Source organism: Salvelinus sp. IW2-2015, unplaced genomic scaffold (genome assembly GCF_002910315.2).
Source record: "Salvelinus sp. IW2-2015 unplaced genomic scaffold, ASM291031v2 Un_scaffold1047, whole genome shotgun sequence".
NCBI classification, from domain to species: domain Eukaryota; kingdom Metazoa; phylum Chordata; class Actinopteri; order Salmoniformes; family Salmonidae; genus Salvelinus; species Salvelinus sp. IW2-2015.
In genome coordinates this window covers 34,374-57,813 of record NW_019942702.1, presented here as the reverse complement: position 1 = coordinate 57,813, position 23,440 = coordinate 34,374, and the positions used below count along the sequence as shown (strand labels likewise).

Genomic DNA, 23,440 nt, shown 5'->3' with positions numbered 1-23,440 from the left:
AACTGAATAGGCCAGAGATAGAGCCAGAGATAGAACGACAGAGTATAAGAGGCAGATAGACTAGAACTGAATAGACAGAGACTGACGGCAGAATATAGAGGCCGACGGAGAGAGCAAAAAGGAGACAAGAACCTGAATGCGACAGAGACTGAGGCAGACGGCTACATAACTTCCAACCTCAGCCAGTGTCCAGGCCCATGAGCGGCTCGTGAGGTTGAGGCGCCGAGTGTAAGCAGCCGAACGTTGGCGCGAGAGCCAGAGTAGGGCCTGGACGATTCACCCCCCCCACAGCTCCACCATAGTACCTAGAGGAGAGGAGAGGGTTAACACTGTCTACTGCTCCACCATAGTACCTAGAGGAGAGGAGAGGGTTAACACTGTCTACTAAACCACCTCAGCTCCACCATAGTACCTAGAGAGAACAGGGCCACGTTCATCGGATCACACAACAGAAGACTGAAACAGAAGACTGAAACTACCGGTACTTGTCTGATTAGAAAAACTCACCCACTTTCCGTTACGTGCCAGAACTATAGCTGGGCCTAATTGCAGGAATTATAATCCTAACACTGATTAAAACAGTTCTGGGGAATTGGGTGAAAAGGAAAAAGGTGCCTAGGTACAGTATGTTGGGGGGGGAACAGGGCAACAGATGGACAGGATACAGTCATTTTCAATCTGATCATTGCAGTCATTTCAATAAGTAAAGTAGAAACAGTGGGGAGCCAAAGTAACAGCAATACAAAGCAGAGAAAGTCTTACTCACAGTGTTCCAATAGCCACACTAGCAAATGCATTTGGGCAATGCATTCTAAGTGGTGTGCTAACCTAGTATGGTCATTGTTACGTAGTAGCCTTACCTCCTGCCTGGGTAGCCCTCAGAGTACTTGTTATTGAGGCAGGATCCTTGGGCCTCCAGTGCAGCCCGACTGCAGAAGTTCTGGAGAGGAGAGACAAACCAGAAGCTGCACATCAGGATCAGATCAATGCAGGAGACAGATGGAAAAGGCCAAGGCAAATGATAAACTGTTAAGTGATTAGTAGAATCCCATCCCCAGAGACAACAGCAATCACACTATTCAACCAGCCGTCACACACGGCCTCTTCTATACGCCTCTACAAGGGAAAAGAGAACGCACCATCCCTGCTATAAGCGGTGGGAGTGTGGCCCTGTTACTGAATCGTCTAGGGCTGTCCTCGATGAAAAAAACATTATATCTTGGTCGACCGAGAGTTCTGTTCTTTAAACCAATCGATTGGGCAGAATGTTTAAAACGTGTTTTTTCCACACATATGGACACATCCTGTGTGTTTCAATCAAATCAACATTATGCACTGAGCTTGTCTGATGCTTTAAGACACACTGTTTGATTAAATAATTAAGGCAGAAATGACTTGAGGGAGTCCGACCGTAATTTGATTGGGCCGGGCCGGGCTCAGACTTGCTGCACTGTGTAGAAAAATGACAGCGAGTGACCAGCAACATAGTTACAGCTATTTCTGGCTTAAAAYGTTCTGTTACCAAAATCCCAAATTTGTTTAGGAGAAACAATCCCTAAACCCTCATGTCTTTACATGACACATGTACGCATTGCATGCAGATGACCAATAGGGCCAGACCTATAGCATATCATAACCAGACCAATAAATTGGTTGTGAACGCTGAACACCGTAACATGTGACAGCAAAATGGATGCAGAGGAAGTGACAAATAAACTTGAAAAGGGAGGAATGTTTACTGGTTGTTCAGGCGGTAAAGGGGAAGTCAGATGTGCGGAATAAATGTGACGAGTTGTGGAAAATACTGGCGCTCAAGAAAAAGAAGGTAAGGAGCAATCTCTGTGTGCTGTTAGATGACAATATCATTTCTGACCGTTTGGAACAATGTAAACACTAAATCAATTATAAAAATGTACTAGAGAGTCTTCTGTAATAAACGCATACATTTGTTTTTTTACATCAAAGACTAAAAAAAACAGTTGCATTCATTTGTGAAAACAATTTCCCGAAATTGAACGGTTTATTTATTGTTTACACTAAATTATTCAAGGGGATGCTTTGTTATTTTATTTAAAAACTAAAATCATTGATTGCATTTCAAATAATGAATGACTCGTATGCTGTGTGATGACGTGACCGGATGAATGATGGATACAGTAACCTATTTCTATAGGCCTACGGTATTAAGACTAAACAGGATGTGCTCTTAGGCCTGCAGCTCAATGGTGGTTATACAAGGCTGCTATACTAAGCCTAACTAATGATAATGACATTACTTATTACGATCCTAATAATAGAAGTATATCAAGAAAGAGGGTTATTATAAATACAATTTGGAACAGTGTAAACACTAAATAAATCATACATAACAGAGGCTGCTCTAATGGAAATAGTGTAAAACCTTTATTACAACATAGCAAATATTAAAACCAGGCGAATGTGAAATGGTTTATTCGACATGTGGCTGCGTGGGGTTTGGTGTTCACGGAATAAGTAGGTTATTAAAAACAAAACACTCAAAACCGGGGCAACAGAATCGGTCTTATTTCTGTAGATATATATGGATTATTTATAAAGACCGGCACATTTAACAGATAGTCAATAGCCTATAGACCTAATTAAGTTGGGGTTTTCGCTCGCCTCACTTTTCTTAGACAATTAAAAGGTAAGGGCTGTTTTCTCGTCTCCTAAATCCGCTGTTGCCTCCGCCACATTGTTCTCAACACCAATATGCTTGTTAACTTTGCTATTATGCACATAGCAACACGGTCTAAGAAAAGGCGGCAATTCAACAACTCAGAACTGCAGACAGCGACCGCTATTATTGGTATTGCACCAGTATTCTTACATTATATAACCATGTTACATTTCAATAGTCTCTGATGGACAGCCTCATCCCCACAGCCTCCACAATAGATCAGTCCACTCAGAGCGTTTGGTCTCTATTGATAGTTTAGGTGGCAGAGGGCCAGGAAGTTACCGCGTTTCTAAGGCAGAGGGCCAGGACGTTACCGTGTTTCTAAGGACAGTTTAGGGTCCCTGCTATAACGGCTATAAGTAGTGTCAGACCCAGCGATGGAGAGGGAAGGGACTGTCTAACCACTCCTGACAGTGTCAGGGAGAGGAAGGTGACAGGGGATAGACACCTCAGTGTGGCATCTTGACTCATCAGCTCAGATTATCACAGTGCCTGTCAGGTTTCAGGCCGCGTCACGCGGGCCTCCCTACAGGGTTGTATGCTAATGCCGCTCAGACTTCACCTCCACTGGAGAAGGAGATGAGAGATAACAGCTTACACACACACACCCCTTCCTGCTGTGTGTGTCACACTGAGAAAGCACCCCACTTCTCACATTAGACTTGGAAATGCAATCGCTGCCAGTGTGTTTTCCTCTTAACAACCAGGCCGGGCTAGTAGAACCTCAAGCAGGAGGCCTTGGCTGTAGTCTGCCTGCAGAGAGGAGGGTGTCAGTGTGTTTTCCTCTTAACAACCAGGCCGGGCTAGTAGAACTTCAAGCAGGAGGCCTTGGCTGTAGTCTGCCTGCAGAGAGGAGGGTGTCAGTGTGTTTTGCGAGGAAAAAAGAGGGTGGTATTTTACACCTTTTTTCTCCCCAATTTTGATCTTGTCTCGTCGCCTCAACAGGCTCAGGAGGCGAAGGTCAAATCATGCGTCCTCCGAAACCTGGCCCGCCAAACCGCGCTTCTTCACACCCGCCTGCTTAACCCGGAAGCCAGCCAAACCAACGTGTCAGAGGAAACACCGTTCAACTGACGACCGAGGTCATCCTGCAGGAGCCAAGCCCGCCACAAGGAGTCACTAGAGCGCGATGAGCCAAGTAAAGCCCCCCCCAAGCCAAACCCTCCCCTAACCCGGATGGCGCTGGGCCAATTGTGCACCCGAACTCCCGAACAGTCGGTTGTGATACATCCTGGGATCCAACCCGGGTCTGTAGTGACGCCTGTAGCACGTTGCTTCACTCGGGAGGCCCCAAAGATAGATTTTCCTCACACTAGAGTGGGCTGATATACTCCACTGAGCTGGGAGGGAGGATGGAGAGAAATACAGAGAGAATTGAACCCCTTCAACAGTTCCCTATGACATCAGCCTCTGGAAACAAGTATTACAGAGTAGAGAACTTGACAGTTTTATTGATTAGCATTCAGGATAATGTGTATCAAGTATCTGTGTTGTGGTGACAACATTCATATCAGCTTCCACTGAACATCTACATAGGGTCAGAAAACGAATCAGCATTAAACAGCACAGCCCGGGAAGCATCAATTATCACTTAGCAACAGCTATGGAGGAGGAAGTGGTGCTCTCGGAACCTTCAGACAGAAACCGCATTGGCCAAATACACAGTATGATAGGGATGTAGCGTTCACCGATAAGCATCGGTCCCTGGTTCAAATGTTGAAGACGTGAGCGCTTCGGTCCGCGGGAGTCCAAACCATTTGAAATGAAGCATGGCATTGGTCAGAAAAGCATATTGTTTTATTCTGAAAATACCCCTTATCTGTTGACTGATGCGTTGCTTCTCTTCAGCAGCCTGTCAAACTGTTATGCATGTACCTGCATATGACTGTCAGATAAACTGTGCGCACAGTGCGAGAGACAACTGCTCACGCCATCGCGAGGTAGAGGCCTATCCCTGCTCTAATAGGCTATTGGCACATCAGCATTCAGATGCTTGTAAAACGGCTTTCACAATCTCAAATCATAGGCTTTATTAGTTGAGTGACAACCAATGTACTTTGCTGGGTCATCGTTACCAACTGTGCTGTAGAAAACTGTTTTACCAGAGTTCTGTAGTCTACCGGAGTGGACCCAACTACTGTAGAAAACGGGTGTTCTGTAGCCTACCGGAGTGGACTCGACTACTGTAGAAAACGGGTGTTCTGTAGTCTACCGGAGTGGACCCGACTACTGTAGAAAACAGGTGTTCTGTAGTCTACCGGAGTGGACTCGATACTTCCTAGAAACAGGGTGTTTCTGTAGTCTCCGGAGTGGACTCGACTACTGTAGAAACAGGTGTTCTGTAGTCTACCGGAGTGGACCGACTACTGTAGAAACAGGTGTTCTGTAGCCTACGGAGTGGACTGACTACTGTAGAAACAGGTGTTCTGTAGTCTACCGGAGTGGACGGACTACTGTAGAAACAGGTGTTCTGTGTTCTAACCGTTGGAGTGGACCGACTACTGTAGAAAAACAGGTGTTCTGATAGTCTACGGGAGTGGACTCGACTACTGTAGAAAACAGGTGTTCTGTAGTCTACGAGTGGACCCGACTACTGTAGAAAACAGGTAGTTTTCTGTAGTCTACGGAGTGGACCCGACTACTGAGAAAACAGGTGTTCTGTTAGTCTACCGGAGTGGACCGACTACTGTAGAAAACAGGTGTTCTGTAGTCTACCGGAGTGGACCGACTACTGTAGAAAACAGGTGTTCTGTAGTCTACGGAGTGGACGATACTGTAGAAAACAGGTGTTCTGTAGTCTACCGGAGTGGACCCGACTACTGTAGAAACAGGTGTTCTGTAGTCTACCGGAGTGGACCGACTACTGTAGAAACAGGTGTTCTGTAGTCTACGGAGTGGACGGATACTGTAGAAAACAGGTGTTCTGTAGTCTACCAGGAGTGGACCGACTACTGTAGAAAACAGGTGTTCTGTACGTCTATCCGGAGCTAGGACGCCGCATTTGCTAGTAGGCTGTATGAAAATCAGGTGTGTTGTAGTCTACCGGAGTGGAGAACCAGACTCGACTGTTTAAGAAAACGGGAGTTTCTGTAGTAGGCTATTCCGGAGTGTATTTGGGCATCTTTTACATGAACACGGATCAATCATTTTTGCTAGCTGCGCATCGGGCTCACGTCATTCGATTAGCATGTTTCATTGGGCTCGGAGTGGGAGAAGCTCTCATACTCAATTCCAACGGAGGCTCTTAAACCATTTGCTTTTGAGACGGGGGTAAATCTAGAGCTGTATATATTCATCAGCTTTCAGGCTGAATCGCAGGATCTCGAGCTCGGTCAGGCTCAAGGACCGCACGGGCACCTCAGACTCAGGGTAGCTTCAGCTTGGATACTGACACATATAGCCGGGGTCAGCCTTGAAGCTCTTTTACACAAGGGACTTCAGACCATTCGGCGTTTCAGCTTTTTCAGCACTTCCTGACTTGGCGAGCTTCGAGTGTGCAGTCGTCAAGCTTCGTATCTTCCAAGAGCTCGAGCCTTTCGAAAGTTTGCGCTGGGGAAAAACGTTCAGTACAATCGAGCTCCAGTTGGCCTCAGTTCACTGCTCACTCAGGTCAGCTTCGGACTCAGCTCAGCTCAGCTCATTGTTTATCGGAAATGGGCCTAGACTTGTTGTAATTTAGACGATGGCGGTAGAGACGGCAGTTTCAACTACCCGCAGCCAAATGACAGGGTGGACGGAGAGGAGGGAATAATGATGCACAATCATAAGGGGTTGTACATGCTTTTGACAAACGCTCTTATAATTGTAGTGACAATCTCTATGTTGACGCCCACACCCCCCTTGCCACACACGCATTGACGCCAATCAAATCAAAATGTATTGTATATAGCCGTTCGTACATCAGCTGATATCTCGAAAGTGCTGTACAGAAACCAGCCTAAAACCCGCAAACAGCAAGAATGCAGGTGTAGAAGCACGGTGGCTAGGAAAAACTCCCTAGACACTAGAGGGCCACTCAGCTCAGATGAAGGAATCTCAGACAGATCCAGCTCAGAGTCCCAGATCCTGATCTCCATCAGCAGCAGATATTTGTAAACAATGAATGTGTTCATGCAAAACATCGAACCGAAAAAAGTATTGTTGTATCGTATCCCATATATCTAGATGTGTATATAATTTCTCATGAAAGGAGAGATGCACATCCTTAGTATGACTCTGGGCCTGTCGAACTGCTTCTTRCTCAACTGACCATCCTAGACTACAGCTTACCATGAGCTACAGGCCTCCTCTTTCAGCCAGCCAACCAGAAAGACAGCTTGCTAACCAGGCAAACACACCTCAGAGGCAATGAGCTCCAGTCCCCGACACTGCCTGTCCTTCTCTTTCCGCAGCAAGTTCCACATCTCTGGGTCGTCCTGGGCCAGACTGTCCTGCCCAGTCCATGGGGCGTCCTGTTCCACACTACGGGTAGCGGCATGCTGGCTCCTCCTCGCCCCCACGCTGCTCAGGGACACCGGGGCACGCAGGCACAATGGCTGGTAGGGAAAAACACAGACAGAGGAACAGAAGGGGAGAGGTAATTTATGGATCCATGACAAAAATAACAGGGTTGTGTTCACGAAAAAAGATTAGAAACAGAGGCGGTGTTAGCATGCAAAAAAAAAAAAATGTGGGCAATTTCACAAGAACACACCTCTGATCTACAAATCCCATTGGTTAAGACAACAGTAGCATTAGCAGCTGCTTAATGGCTGAAATACCCGGTGAGGGGTGTTTGGAGATGTCAACAAAGCAGCAGGGCATAAAAACATGCTGCCACGTTTTCAAACTACAGGTCATTTTTTTTAAAGAAGAAGATATAAAACGATCTGTGCATTTCAACAACTGCATAAATACACCCATTTCACGTTTGCATGTCAAAAAACAAAAAGACCACTCCTGCCACAGTTAACAGATTAGACAATACTATTTAGAACGAACCCACCAAGAAAAACAACAATAAGCATGCAGATGCAGTAAGTGAAAATACATGATATAACTAGGGAGAGCTAACGATGGTCACAATACATGATATAACTAGGGATAGCTAACGATGGTCACAATACATGATATAACTAGGGAACTAACGATGGTCACAATACATGATATACTAGAGAGCTAACGATGGTCACAATACATGATATAACTAGGGAGAGCTAACGATGGTCACAATACATGATATAACTAGGAGAGCTAACGATGTCACAATACACATGATATAACTAGGAGAGCTAACGATGTCACAAACATATATATAACTAGCGATAAGCTAACGATGTCACAATACATGATATAACTAGGGAGAGCTAACGATGTACAATACCATGATATAACTAGGAGAGCTAACGATGGTCACAATACATGGATATAACTAGGAGAGCTAACGATGGTCACAATACATATAAACAGGGAGGATGGAGAGCTAACGATGGTCACAATACATGATATAACTAGGGAGAGCTAACGATGGTCACAATACATGATATAACTAGGGATAGCTAACGATGTCACAATACATGATATAACTAGGGATAGCTAACGATGTCACAAAGCATGATATAACTAGGGATAGCTAACGATGTCACAAAGCATAATGCACCGGCCAGGTAACTTTCATTCTGAAATAACTTCCTATTTCCGAGTTAGTCAGATATTAGTTTAGATGCTTGAAATTGGCATGGTAGCTAACTAGCTTAGCTATAGCTAGCCAGCTGCTTATCAAAAGTAGATAAAGTGGCTTCAGAAAGTATTCACACCCTTTAGATTTTTCCCCCAGATTTTGTTGTGTTACAGCCTGAAGTTTGTTACTGGCCTACACACAGTAATGTGAAAGTGGAATTATATTTACATTTTTTACTAATTAATTAAAAATGAAAAGCTGAAATATCTTAAGTCAATATGTATTCAACCCCTTTGTTATGGCAAACCTAAATACATTGAATATCCCTTTGAGCATGGTGAAGTTATTACACTATCAATACACCCAGTCACTACAAAGATACAAGTGTCTTTCCTAACTCGGTTGCTGGAGAGGAAGGAAACTGCTCAGGGATTTCTCCATAAAGCCAATGGTGACTAAAACAGTTRGAGTTTAATCGCTGTGATAGGAAAAAACAGAGGATGGATCAACTTTGCAGTTACTCTACAATACTAACCTAATTGACAAAGTGAAAAGAATCCAGTAAGGAATTTAAAACAAATCCTAAACATGCATCCTGTTTGCAACAAGGGACTAAAGTAATACTGAAAAACAAAGCAATTCACTTGTTGACCTGAATACAAAGTGTTATTGGATTTGCCACAAACACACAACACATTACTGAGTACCACTCTCCATAGTTTCTAGCATAGTGGTGGCTGTATCATGTTATGGGTATTGCTTGTAATCGTTAAGGACTGGGGAATTTTTCCAGGACAAAAAAGAAACAGAATGGAGCTAAGCACAGACAAAAGTCCTAGAGGAAATCCTGGTTCAGTCTGCTTTCCACTAGACTCTGGGAGATGAGTTCACCTTTCAGTAGGACAATAACCTAAAACACAAGGCCAAATCCACACAGGAGTTGGTTACCAAGAAGGCAGTGAATGTRCCTGAGTGGCCAAAGTACAGTTGACTTAATTCCTTGGCAAGACCTGAAAATGGTTGTCTAGCAATGATTGACAAACAATTAGACAGAGCTTGAAGATATTTGAAAATATWTTTTTTTAAGTTGCACAATCCGGGTGTGCAAAGGTCAGACTTACCAGAAAGACAGCTGTTTTGCTGCCAAAAGGTGCTTTGACAAAGTATTGCCTCAGGGGTGTGAATACTTATATTATTTCTGTATTTCACTATTAAAAAAATAGCAAAGAAATGTCAAAAAACATGTTTCACTTTGTCAGTATGGGGAATTTTCTGTAAATGGGGGATACTTTTTATTCAGTCCATTTATTATTATTTTTTTAAAGAATTATATATATTTTTTAAATATAAAAAAAAAATCAGGCTGTAACAAAATGTGGAAAAAGTCAAGGTGTGAATACTTTGAAGGCACTGTAACGGATTAATCAAAAAACTCAAACTATTTCAATGTTTCTATAAATGACGGTAGTTGACATTTTAATTTGACCGTGTTTGGGATACACCAAGTTTTATACTGTTTTAGTCTACACAACATGTCACCCTGACACCTACAGTAGAGCATGATGAACACGGAGAGAAACAATCAAATTGGCCAGTCAGGCTTTTGTCCTACCAGATCTGTGATGAGTAGGTTCTAGTTTCTATATCCCGTGGTCCTTCGACTCATTGGATGTAGCTGTTCAGTTTTATTCAGGTTCCAGGCTTCCATGACTGTTATTTACACAATTTCATAATTTTTTTCTTTAAAGTGCTTTTTGCTTTAGCTCCATATGTACTTGATAGAGCAGATCTAGTCTGTAGTGAGGAAGTATGCGGTCTGACTCATTGGGAGGGAGACTAGAGCAGACCCATAGGTTCTGACTGAGCGCACCAGGATGGTCCATTTACTTCGTGCCGTTAGAATTTATGCTATTAAATCATGAGATTTCATTGGGGGCAGTTCTCCCTCATAGAAAATAGCTATCCAAGCAATGTTCGCAAAGCCTATGRTTCCATGGCGCTGCTGCTGCTAGCAGTCACTGAGGTCATAGTATCCTAATGGTGTTTTGTTATGTCTTGACCAAGGTCATTATATAAAAATAAAATAAAAACAGGACAATGAATGGTGTTAGGGTTGCAAATTTCTCAATATTTTCAGCCAGGTTTCTCACGACCCTAATTTCCCCGAAAATTGCAACTCGTGGCGTAGTCGGCGGTTCTCAAATATCGCTAGCTCTTGGCTGTTTACTAACCATATATCTTAGCTGTTAAGACTGTAAAATTGATCTTCCTTAAATCTGTAGTGTTGGGCCTACAGTAGGAGAAGTGTCAGAGACACGTACTACATAACCAGAATGGTTTCCGAAGATAGGCTATTGTACAATTTGAAATACATAGGCCTAGTTTGTTGTCAATGTCTCTAACGACAGACATAATATTTTTAAATAGACATCTCCCACTTATGCACTCCAATATGTAACTATTATAATTTAGAGTTAGCTTGGTGTTTGAGTGATAATAATCAGCATGGTTGTATGCCTCTATCAGCCGTACTTAGGAAAGGAAGCTAGCTAGCTGCTTTGAAGACCCAGCGCAGAAACAGCAGGACCACTACACAGCACTTCCTCTTATCTAATCTCAGCTAGCACCATGCCTACTTCTCTGCCTGACTAGTTCTCCATACAGCTAGCTGCTGGATAGTGTGAGTACACACAGAGTTTCAGCTCTCCCCTTTCCACACATTTACCCCGTTTCTATTAGGTCCCTTGGAACGGAGGGCTTCTGACCTCAATGGAACTTCCTGGTTAAATAAAGGCTGGCTCCTGTTCTGGGCAGTTTAGTCAGCTCTCCCTTAGACCTCAGTTTACTCTCTGCAAGGCTGTTACAATAGGGATAGCATTGATGCACTAAGGTTGTTGTTTGTGCTCGTCAGATTTTCCAAACCTAGTCTCAGGTCGGTGTTGTACTTTAGRCAAATGATCAGACTGTAGTATGGTATGACAACAATGGTGAGAAGAGAATAACTGTCTAAAACACAGAGGCCCAAGCTCTGTGTAACTACAAAAGTGCTGTGTTAGGTGGGGTGCATGCTAATTAAATAGCTCATCACCTTTTATTAAACAGCAGGACTAGCCTAATAATGATGATCTTCTATTTACCCAGACCCCCTACRGAGCCATAGTCTCAGGTGTACTGCAGGGTGATGTGTAACCTCACTTTAATAGTGCAATTAAAATACAATTAACACAAATGATGGTGACCACTTATGGGCATCGAGATGAGTGTACGGGTTATATACTGTCTGGTGTGTGTCTGTCCATCTCCTGAGTCACAAAACAAACAAAAAAAACTGCACTTCTGAAAGAGAAGATATTTGTAAAAACAAGTAGCCTTCATGCCTTGGAAAAATAGGTTAAATTATTTTGCACACTGGAAAGCCATAAATACCACAGGCTATTTATCAAACAGCTATCTCCAGAGAATAGGAACAGGTTCATTCTAATGACAGGTTATTTACACACATCTATTAGCCTACAAAATTAAATCTTTATCACAGATCGTTCACCTTCATGAGCTGCTTCCTCTAAGAAACATGTACTAGATCTTCCAAGAGCTGCCTGGCAGGCCTGCCGTTATTTCCCCTGGAGCTAGCTCCTGTGGTGCTGATGAGGAAGAATATCTAGGGCCCCATCCTCTCCTCCCAGGCTGGCACATTAAATGGGTGATGGTGAAACCCAGCTCTCCTGGCCTTCTGTCAGCCCGCGGGCCATTCTGCGTGTGTGAGGAGGAAGACAGCTCAGGTCCACCCGAGGGAGAGGGGGGTGAGGAGTCCTGGGGAGACAGCTCAGGTCCACCCGAGGGAGAGGGGGGTGAGGAGTCCTGGGGAACAGCTCAGGTCCACCCGAGGGAGAGGGGGTGAGGAGTCCTGGGGAGACAGCTCAGGTCCACCCGAGGGAGAGGGGGTGAGGAGTCCTGGGGAGACAGCTAGGTCCACCGAGGGAGAGGGGGGTGAGGAGTCCTGGGGAGACAGCTCAGGTCCACCCGAGGAGAGGGGGGGTGAGGAGTCCTGGGGAGACAGCTCAGGTCCACCCGAGGGAGAGGGGGTGAGGAGTCCTGGGGAGACAGCTCAGGTCCACCCGAGGGAGAGGGGGTGAGGAGTCCTGGGGAGACAGCTCAGGTCCACCCGAGGGAGAGGGGGGTGAGGAGTCCTGGGGAGACAGCTCAGGTCCACCCGAGGAGAGGGGGGTGAGGAGTCCTGGGGAGACAGCTCAGGTCCACCGAGGGGAGGGGGTGAGGAGTCCTGGGGAGACAGCTCAGGTCCACCAGCCTGCTCTCTCGGGGGACACGTTCACACACCAGAAATCACACGGGTCATTAAGTACTGACGGGACCGTCCTTTGCTGTCTGCCCACACACACCCACAGCCTTGCTTACAGCAGAGAGCAGCAGCGGGTGTCCATCTGTCTGCGCCGAGGGCATCCCTCCGCGCTGGTGTCACTGTAGGATGCTAACAGAGTGGCACTGCTTCCTTTTTATTAGCCCCTTACACACTCACTCCATCATCAAACGTCTCACTAGGGCTGGCCTGGGCAGCAGTCTCCTCTGTCCCCTCCCACCTAGGGCTGGCCTGGGCAGCAGTCTCCTCTGTCCCCCTCCCACCTAGGGCTGGCCTGGGCAGCAGTCTCCTCTGTCCCCCTCCCACCTAGGGCTGGCGATATGGCCTAAAAGTTTATCCACATTTTTCCCCCACCGATTTGGACAGATATATATATATATATATATATACACACATTTTTCTCTGAACAAATTCACAAAAGGCCAAGACATAATCTTCATTGAATTTTCTTTATACATTTTTTTTTATTTTTTTAATATACAAGGCCTCGAGGCCTATTTCTGCACATACAATGAGCAACACTGCTTGCCAGGCTGTCATCATTGTATGCACATCAAAAAATATATAATGAATGAAAGAAAGGTATCCCTGAGAAGAAATTGCACAATAATAAACCAAATTATAAAATTCTGTCAAACAAAATATTGTCCTTTACTTTGTTCTTCACACGTTTCTGGCGAGGAACACAAGCCTGTCTACTGACTCTGGCTTGAGGCATGCCCTGTGACATGTCACAATGTTCCCAGCTGTGAGAAAGACCCTCTCCGAAGGGGCAGTTGTAGCAGGAACACACAGCTACTTTTTTAAGCAAGCTTACTCAGTCTTGAGATGTTGGCCTCATGGAGCCTCCACAACTCAAGTGGGTCTTTGTGTCAGGGGTCTAAAGCGCTGACAACAAGTAACTTGACAACTCAGTTTTGATGTTGTCCTCCTCTGGACTCTGGGCCAGACAGTGCTGTCGGCTTGAAAACGTTTGCAAGTGTTTTCTTGCGTTTCTTAGACACAGGTTCACAGTTGTGCCCAGGGTGATGTGTGCTTTCCTCAACTAGCAGAGACTTCAGCTCTAAAAACAGATCTTTGTTTGACGCTCTCCATCTTGTCGTCATCTGCTATACATGTGGTCCTGAACCCGGGGATCCACCAGCGAGGACATATCAAGGAGTTCAACTGTGGCAGGGTCGATCGTACTTATCGTTGAGATACTGTAGTGGGGCACTCTTGATTTTCTTTGTGAGCGTGCCCTCACCTTCCTCTGGCTGCAGGAGGCTGCGGTTGAACAGGTTTATCACAGGCTTGAGGTAGGAGACGCTAACGTGGTTCTCCCCAGACAGCGCGTCGGTGAATTCCTGTAATGGGCCTATGGCTTTGTTTACTGACTCCAACACGTTGATATCCTGATAGTTGGGCACTAGGTGCCTGCTTTTCTTCTCTGAGCCCAGGACCCGGGCTATGGCKTTTTCTTGTTCCAGGATTRGTTCTATCARCTTCTGTCTTGACCCCCACCWGGTTGTGGAGTGGTGAGTGGGTAGACTGAGCTCAGCCTGTGCACCAGACAAGTCTCTCCTCTTGTTCCAGCTGAAGGAAAAGGTGCTGACCACCTTCTTGATGGCGAGGTGAAGCCTGTGCCCAAAGCACTGCAGGCGGGTCCAGTAGTTCAAGCACAATGCTGTTATCATGTTGCTCCTGCTGTCAGTTGTCATGCACACCTGTCGGTCTTCACTCATCTTCCACAATGCCAGAGAGTCTCTGAGACCCTGGGTTATTACTTCACCCGTATGATCATCTTCCACGATGCCAGAGAGTCTCTGAGACCCTGGGTTATTACTTCACCCGTATGATCATCTTCCACGATGCCAGAGAGTCTCTGAGACCCTGGGTTATTACTCCACCCGTATGATCATCTTCCACGATGCCAGAGAGTCTCTGAGACCCTGGGTTATTACTTCACCCGTATGATCATCAGGGAAGTACGACGTCTGGAGGCAGACATTTCYCAATTTTCAGTCTTCATTTATGTAGTGGACTGTCAAACGTAGGTACGGCTCTGACGTTCTGCTCGACCATAGATTGGCTGTGGTGGAAAAATAAACACTAGCCAGCTTCTCTGCGACTCTTTCACGGGTAGCAGTGTATAAATCGCGGCAGGGCTTCTCCGTGAAATACTTGCGGCTTGGCAGCTGATATTTGTGGGCAACTGTACCTAAAAGCTTTTAAAGCCTAGCTTCCTACTGTAAAGATTGGGACCACATTTCGCTATGTAATAGAGCTCCTTCCACCGCAAACGATTCTTGGTTGTGCTGCTGCTTTTCKTAGCATTTTGCACAGGACATTCGTTTGCTGAACATCAGACGTCTTAAACCCGAACCACGTCCATATGACCGAAACACGTCCATATTACTGAAAAAACATTGCTGCACTTTTCGTGGATGATTTCATCCTCACAAGAAGCTGAGCTGGCATCCTCACCTTACATTTTGGTGGAACTCTTACTAGATTAAAAAAATATATATATATATATATATATATATATATGTAATAATGACAATTACAACAATACTGAATGAACACTTATTTTAACTTAATATAATACATCAATAAAATCAATTTAGTCTCAAATAAATAATGAAACATGTTCAATTTGGTTTAAATAATGCAAATACAAAGTGTTGGAGAAGAAAGTAAAAGTGCAATATGTGCCATGTCAAAAAGCTAACGTTTAAGTTCCTTGCTCAGAACATGAGAACATATGAGTCTCCAATATTCCCAGGTAAGAGGTTMTAGGTTGTAGTTATTATAGGACTACTTCTCTCTACCATTTGTATTTCATATACCTTTGAATATTGGATGTTCCAATAGGTACTTTAGTATTGCTAGCCTAATCTCGGGAGTTGATAGGCTTGAAGTCATAAACAGCGCAATGCTTGAAGCACAGCGAAGAGCTGCTGGCAAACGCACGAAAGTGCTGTTTGAATGAATGCTTATGAACCTGCTGCTGCCTACCATCGCTCAGTCAGACTGCTCTATCAAATATCAAATTATAGACTTAATTATAATAACACACAGAAATACGAGCCGTAGGTTATTAATATGGTCAAATCCGGAAACGATCATTTCGAAAACAAAACGTTTATTCTTTCAGTGAAATACGGAACCGTTCCGTATTTTATCTAACGGGTGGCATCCATGAGTCTAAATATTGCTGTTACATTGCACAACCTTCAATGTTATAAGTATGTAAAATTCTGGCAAATTAATTATGGTCTTTGTTAGGAATAAATGGTCTTCACACAGTTCGCAACGAGCCAGGCGGCCCAAACTGCTGCATATACCCTGACTCTGCTTGCACAGAATGCAAGAAGCGACAATTTCCCTAGTTAAAATAAATTCATGTTAGCAGGCGATATTAACTAAATATGCAGGTTTAAAAATATATARGTATGTATTGATTTTAAGAAAGGCTTTGATGTCTATGGTTAGGTACACATTGGTGCAACGACAGTGCTTTTTTCACAAATGCGCTTGTTAAATCACCCGTTTGGCGAAGTAGGCTTTGATTCAATGATAAATTAACAGGTACCGCATCGATTATGAGCAACGCAGGACAAGCTAGATAAACTAGTAATATCATCAACCATGTGTAGTTAACTAGTGATTATGTTAAGATTGATTGTTTTTTATAAGATAAGTTTAATACTAGCTAGCACCTTACCTTGGCTCCTTGCTGCACTCGCATAACAGGTAGTCAGCCTGCCACGCAGTGTCCTCGTGGAGTGCAATGTAATCGTCCATAATCGATGTCAAAAAATGCTGACTACCGATTGCTATGAAAACTTGAAATCGGCACTAATTAATTTGCCATTACGATTAATCGGTCGACCTCTAACTCTTACCACCGCTACACTTCTCCGGCGTGGTTACAATTTGTGAAAGGCTGTCTAGGGTTGTGATTGGTGGATAATCTCTGTGCACGTGTTGTCACGCAATTGGGACATGATTGGACATTGGCCTGACAGAGAAGAGACGGTGAGATGCTGCATTTGTAAAACGTTACAACATTATAACAGAACCTCGACTCTTCCGATACAGGCATTTTCCATATCGTGCTAAAAACAAACTCAAATATATTGAGAAACCCCCAACTATATATATCGCCCAGCCCTACTCCCATCCCTCTGTCTAGCCTGGGCAACAGTCTCCTCTAAAACAACAGTCACACTCCTCCGTGGCCTGCTTGCCTGCTGCCCCCCCCACTATATATATCGCCCAGCCCTACTCCCACCCCTCTGTCTCAAACAGGGCAACAGCCTCCTCTAACAAACAGATCACACTCCTCTGTGGCCTGCTCTGCTGCTGCCCCCCCCCCCACTATATATATCGCCCAGCCCTACTCCCACCCCTCTGTCTAGCAACAGGGCAACAGTCTCCTCTAAACAAACAGATCACACTCCTCCCCGAGGCCTGCTCTGCCTGCTGCCCCCCCCCTCCACATCATTACACTGTATTAATTTAGAAAACAGCATGATTAATTGATCCTAGAGAAGTAGTGAGAGGACGCGTAGATGCTAAGGACCAGATCTGTCACCGTTGTTGGCAGCACTATATTTAGACAACAGATGAATGTCTTTTGAAGGTGAACCGGATGAGAAACTAGTAGTGATGAGAAGGGTACATGAGATGAGATCAGCATGTTGTCTACTATGTTCTAGTAAGGAGGTACTGAGGGATCACACACTGTCATGAGGTTGATGACGCACTGGTTTGTCATTTCCTGTCTGGCCGGCCTCTAGGCCTGCTCCTGAGTTTGGCTGCTAAAGGAAGAAAAAATTCCAACTATCGTTCCACTTTAACTGATTATTTCTGTCATCTTCCTCTGGGTAGTTGAAGAGGAGTCCATTTTCCAGATGACTGCTGTCCATCATGCCTGGTGTGAAACGACAATCAGCCTTGTAACACGGGTGACAGAGAAAAGAGCGAGTGAGGAGGAGACAAGGGCAAGAGAGGGGTGTAAACAGGGCAGCAGTATCAGTCAGGCTAACAGACGCTCCCACTCTTCCCGTCACTGACTAACAGGAGAACTGCCGTTACAAATTGCCCTCTGATTCAGCCGGGATGACATGCGGACAGAGACAGGGAGAAAAAAGGAGAGAACTGACCAGGGTGAAGGAGGTTGACGTCTGGCTGGACACAGCCTGTGTGTGACGAGACGGGCGTCACAGGAACAATCAGCTTCAGTCTAGCGTGTACAAAGCCCCCAAAACATCACAACGATGATAACGTTAACCCCTTGTTATAGGCCACTGACATTTGAGAGGGAAGTTCAAGGAACAAATCTGTTACCTTCTCTACATCCAATGTTTACATGTAGGCTAAACAAACCAGATCCTTTCTGCTGTTTAACACKTCTGTTTTTCAAACTTTAATACCAGTGATGTTAATGCTGGTTTGGCATTGGTGAGCTTTAGAGAGGCTATCTAGATTATGCCTGCTGTATTTTTTATTTTAAAAATCAGTTGCTGGTCGATTGGCAGCAACACAGCATTCTTGCCAATGCCTTTTTAAACAACTTTTTCCCCCCTGAGTAAATAAAATAGATCAACAAATAATTTTGCCTCTTCAGAAACGGATCTGAAAAACTACCAAAGAGTTTCAAAAGAGAAATAAAYGCCATCACGATGAAACACTTGGGTTGAGTATCTGGTGGTTTCAGGGCATTGATTTATATTAGAACGGTCTTTAGAAAATGGTGAGAGGACTACTGGCTTTTCCTCACATGTCTCAAATATGCAGAAAGCAACCTAATACTGATAGGGAGTGTTTTTCAGTCACTGTCTCCTAACACAGAACTTAAGGTTAGGGCTCGCCGGGAAACGGGAATGTCTGCTTCCCTAGATACTAGATTGGAATTCTGACACTCCTGTCTCACTGAAGAACAGTCTTTGCTCAAGTAAATGTAGAAAAAAATAATGCCATTATTTATTTTGCCTTTAATTAACTAGGCAAGTCAGTTAAGGATAAATTCTTATTTACAATGACGGCCTAGGAACAGTGGGTTAACTGCGTTGTTCAGGGGCAGAACGACAGATTTTTTACCTTGTCCGCTCGGGGATTCGATCTTGCAACCTTTCAGTTACAAGTCCAACGCTCTAACCACTACCGGCTAGGTTCTGCCGCGCCCTTAACCCTCTAACCACTAGGCCACCTGCGCCCCTACCCTCTAACCACTAGGCCACCTGCCGCCCCTACCTCTCACACTAGGCCACCTGCCGCCCCTACCCTCTAACCACTAGGCCACCTGCCGCCCCTACCCTCTAACCACTAGTCTACTTGCCTCCCTACCCTCTAACCACTAGTCTACCTGCCCTCCCTACCCTCTAACCACTAGTCTACCTGCCCTCCCTACCCTCTAACCACTAGTCTACCTGCCCCCCTACCCTCTAACCACTAGTCTACCTGCCGCCCCTACCCTCTAACCACTGGGCTACCCTGCCGCCCCTACACTCTAACCACTAGTCTACCTGCCGCCCCTACACTCTAACCACTAGTCTACCTGCCGCCCCTACACTCTAACCACTAGTCTACCTGCCGCCCCCTACCACTCTAACCACTAGTCTACCTGCCGCCCCTACCCTCTAACCACTGGCTACCTGCCGCCCCTACCCTCTAACCACTAGTCTACCTGCCGTCCCTACCCTTAACCACTAGTCTACCTGCCGCCCTACCCTCTAACCACTAGTCTAACCTGCCGCCCTGTCTACCTGCCTCCCTACCCTCAACCACTAGTCTACCTGCCGCCCCTAACCCTCTAGGACCACTAGTCTACCTGCCGCCCCTACCCTCTAACCACTAGTCTACCTGCGCGCCTCCCCTCTAACGCACTAGTCTAGGCCTGATGTGAACTCTGACATGCTGACTCCAGCGCATTAACTGGGTTGATTTTCCCACGTTATTGCCTTCGGAGGAGCCACAGCTCAAAGCTCGGTGTCGGCCAATGAGCTCAGTGGTCTGTGCACACACCCCTGATCTGTAGCCATCAGTCTCCACCCCTCTGTCTCCACCCCTCTGTCTCCACCCAAGGCCACTGTAAGGGGGTTAGCTGGCGTTAGACAAGAGCACAAGCTGAGTACTGCGTAGCCACATGTACAGTCAGTATTAGACTGTAGTATTTTGAGGATCATGCGTTTCATTGCATTTGGAATGGGCTGGATTTTAAAATCTGTGGTCGTTTTAGAATCCTTGACTTGCTTGTTGGCTTTAAATTGGCTCTGGCCTACATGTGTTAAGCTTTCCATTTTAGTTTGAAGTTTGAACTTACAAGTGAATGTTACAGAAGTCTTAGACTAATTAGCTCTCAGGGGGGGGCTCCCGAGTGGCACAGCGGTCTAAGGCACTGCATCAGTGCTAGAGGCGTCACTACAGACCCTGGTTTGATTCCAGGCTGTAATACAACCGGCCGTGATTGGGAGTCCCATAGGGCGGTGCATAATTGGCCCAGCGTCGTCCGGGTTTGGCCGGTGAAGGCCGTCATTGTAAATAAGAATGTGTTCTTAACTGACTTGCCTAATTAAATAAAGGTTAAATAAAGGTTCAATAGTACAAGGGGATCTTTATAGATGCTGATTGATAAGACAGTTACATTATGTCCATGAAGAAACAGGACAGACTACTAGCTACAGTCCTAAACTCGTTGAAACTAGCCATGTCACATTATGTAGTCTAGTTATGTGTAGGCTATATGGCAATAGCACTTATTTTCAACAACAATTAAAAAACACATCTGCTATGAGCAGTTTTGAATTGCATGTAAACTTCAAGGCAGTCTTCCTCAAGTGCCACATATGCATAACTAATGAACTACTTTGTGGTAGGCCTACTTTACTGAAGTTAAAACAGCCACTCCTGCAAAATGAAAGCCCAGGAGGCAGATGTATGATTACAGACAGTAAGTAGTTCAGAGATGATAGGCCTTGGACCTAAAAAAACCCAGTAAAGTGATTAAGGCCAGGCCACCTCCTTATTGCTACATGAGTGCACGCCACCATACAGACTGCAACTCGTGAGCTCTTTGAAACTGCATTAGGATGCCTTCATAACTGATTAGCACAATAGGAGAAGCATGCAAACCATTCAGGCATCTTAATAGGAAACATTCACCCAAAGAGCAGCCTTGCATCAACTGCCCTACATTAGCTTGTCTGCAGAGTCTCACTTCCTTGTCTGGTCTGAAACCTGCAATCCACGTTGAAAAGGATGCCACTTCACAGGTGATCGGCTCGCTCAGTGTGAAATGGCCTCCCTAACCCATCACGTAGTCTATAGGTCGCTCATGACAACCTTGATTTGGATCTGGGTACTGAGATTACCATCATGTAGCCCATTTAAAAAAAAAATAACATCATATGCATAGCACAAGCTTTTTGACTCACAAAAGGTGCTATGTCTAGGCTCCAATCCTGGACGCTAACAGATCAATAACTTTGTCTCTCTAAGGTTACTGTACTGGCTGCCTCTGATACACAAACCTGTTGCATGTTTGGAGAGTCAGAAAAGGTGAATACATAGACTAGCCATTGAAAGTGTTGTGACAGTATTTCTGTCTGCATGGGGCTAATCAAACTATCTTGATACTTACATAATAAACATTAAGCTATTAGGTTCCTTATTAGCTGACTGGTGCAATTAACAGGTAGACTACATGCCAACTGTAAAATGACTACCTTGAGAAGGGGTTAATATTTGCCGACTGTTCTTGCAGAAAATCTGTATTTTGCACTTTGGGCTTTCAGATACTGCCCTGTCTAGGAAAATCCTTGACGTTTGTAAAGAACATTTGTAATTTGTGCAACGCAAACTCCCTCTGAAAGGATCGATACCACTGTATCCATCAAAGTCCACAAAAACATTTTTCATCAATCAACTACTGTCAAATCATGAAACATTCACATCAGTTCAAATTGTTCATACATTCAGATAGGACTATACATTTTAAAATGTAACAAAAAAAATTATCTTCCCAGCTTAAAATAAGAAGTATTTTCTTGCAAGTCCAAAACTACACGAATGTASCTTGAAAAGTAACAGTATAATTTGCCAACCAGCGGAAATGATGAAACCGACAAGAAGGTTGCGTAACCATGTAGTAACCATGTAGGCAAAGTGTATACATTTTGACGAGTTACTATCCATATCGTGTAACTACGCTAAGGGTTAACTATATTAGAAAGCTACTTACATTAGAGAGGTAATCACTCAGTTACAGTTAGTTCTTCCCAATGTCATACCAAACACTTGGCAAACTGCCCAACTACCTTGCAACTTTGTCCCCAGTGGTGCGGAGTTGTGCAAAGTAAGCGTGGGACTCGCTCTGGGAGGGAGAAAGTGAAAGTTGATCGCTTACCAAACACATGTTGGGACCATCTCATTTTCCTATGATCAAAAACCATGGCAACACATTTAAACGTGTGTACATAGCCATTAACAGACAACATTGTGTGTGTGGTCTCAGGAGCATAGCCTAGCTAATTACAGTAGTTAGCCAGCCAGTTATGTCAGATAACATTAACGTGGGTGGGTAATTAGCTTAGAACTACGTAGCTAACTAGCTGTACATGCACCATACCAATCCAGCTAGTTTAGCTTTGGCAACCTAATTTGCCACACTGTTCAGTAGCCTTTAAGCTAACCAGATAGCTAGCTATTAGAATGATATACAGCTGCAAACGTGGCTGTCTTAGCTAGCCACCTGGCTGGTCATGCGTGCTATTTTGCTGTAATTTGATTTGAAGCTAGCCAGCTAGCGAGATCTATCATTGAGTAACGTTGGCTAAATTAATAAGTACTCACTCACCCGTGCAATTTGCCTCAACGTCAATGACAGCATATTTGTACGATTTCAAAAGGCCAGCAACGTTCAATCTAACCACCTCACTCTCTGAGAGGGTCACGCTGTTTCACTCTCTGAGAGGAAAGGCTGTTTTGAAGTTGATCAGTCAGTGGAAGAGGCGGATGCTTGCGATTTGCATTTTTACATCGCAGACAGGGTGTCTGGGATTTGTAGTTTTTTCATGCGTTACACAAGAGTGACGTAATTTTTTCACATGTGTTATCAGCCGTGAACGTTATAGATTCGTATGAAATATAAAATTATAAATTTATTTTGTTATAAATGTGTGAAAATGATCAGTTAAATAATCTATAACAAGAGCAGCTTTTCTCCCTTCTTTTGGAGGGTGTGTCATTTGTGTTATGTGATTATTTTGTCAAATATTACATGATTATGATCCTTCTGTTTGTAAAACATGTTCAACTGAAATATCAATACCTATGCTACATCAGACATGCATACTTACTGCCTTACTTAATATCTACATTCAAGGGCTCCTTCATCCGTTGCAGACTATGTTTCCTTACCTTGCTTGTAACGATTCTTCAAAAATAAATATGGTCTGTAAATACTGTACAACATGGCACTATAGACTGAATGTCTGGTGATACTGTTTGTCTAGTCAGGTTCACTTCAGTCCTTAGGACCGGGACACAGGCTGTTCACCTTGGCTATGTGGATATGTACAGAGAATGTCAACACACTGTCCTCGCTACGAAAGATAGTGTTGCATTACCAGTGTACTTTTTTACTAGGCTGATTTATTATTGAACACACACACACACACACACACACACACACACACACACACACACACACACACACACA

The 23,440-nt window shown here is 44.5% G+C and overlaps 1 protein-coding gene across 1 annotated transcript in view; it reads right to left on the bottom strand.

Moving 5' to 3' along the window:
- Positions 1-22,701, bottom strand: part of LOC112069557 (serine hydroxymethyltransferase, mitochondrial-like) — a 30,393-nt gene extending 7,692 nt beyond the window's left edge. Inside the window, 4 exon segments of the mRNA XM_070438587.1 lie at positions 386-412; positions 861-940; positions 7,036-7,233; positions 22,577-22,701. Coding sequence (XP_070294688.1) covers positions 386-412; positions 861-940; positions 7,036-7,233; positions 22,577-22,609 — 338 coding nt within the window. The 5' untranslated portion in view covers positions 22,610-22,701.
- Positions 22,702-23,440: the final 739 nt, after the last annotated feature.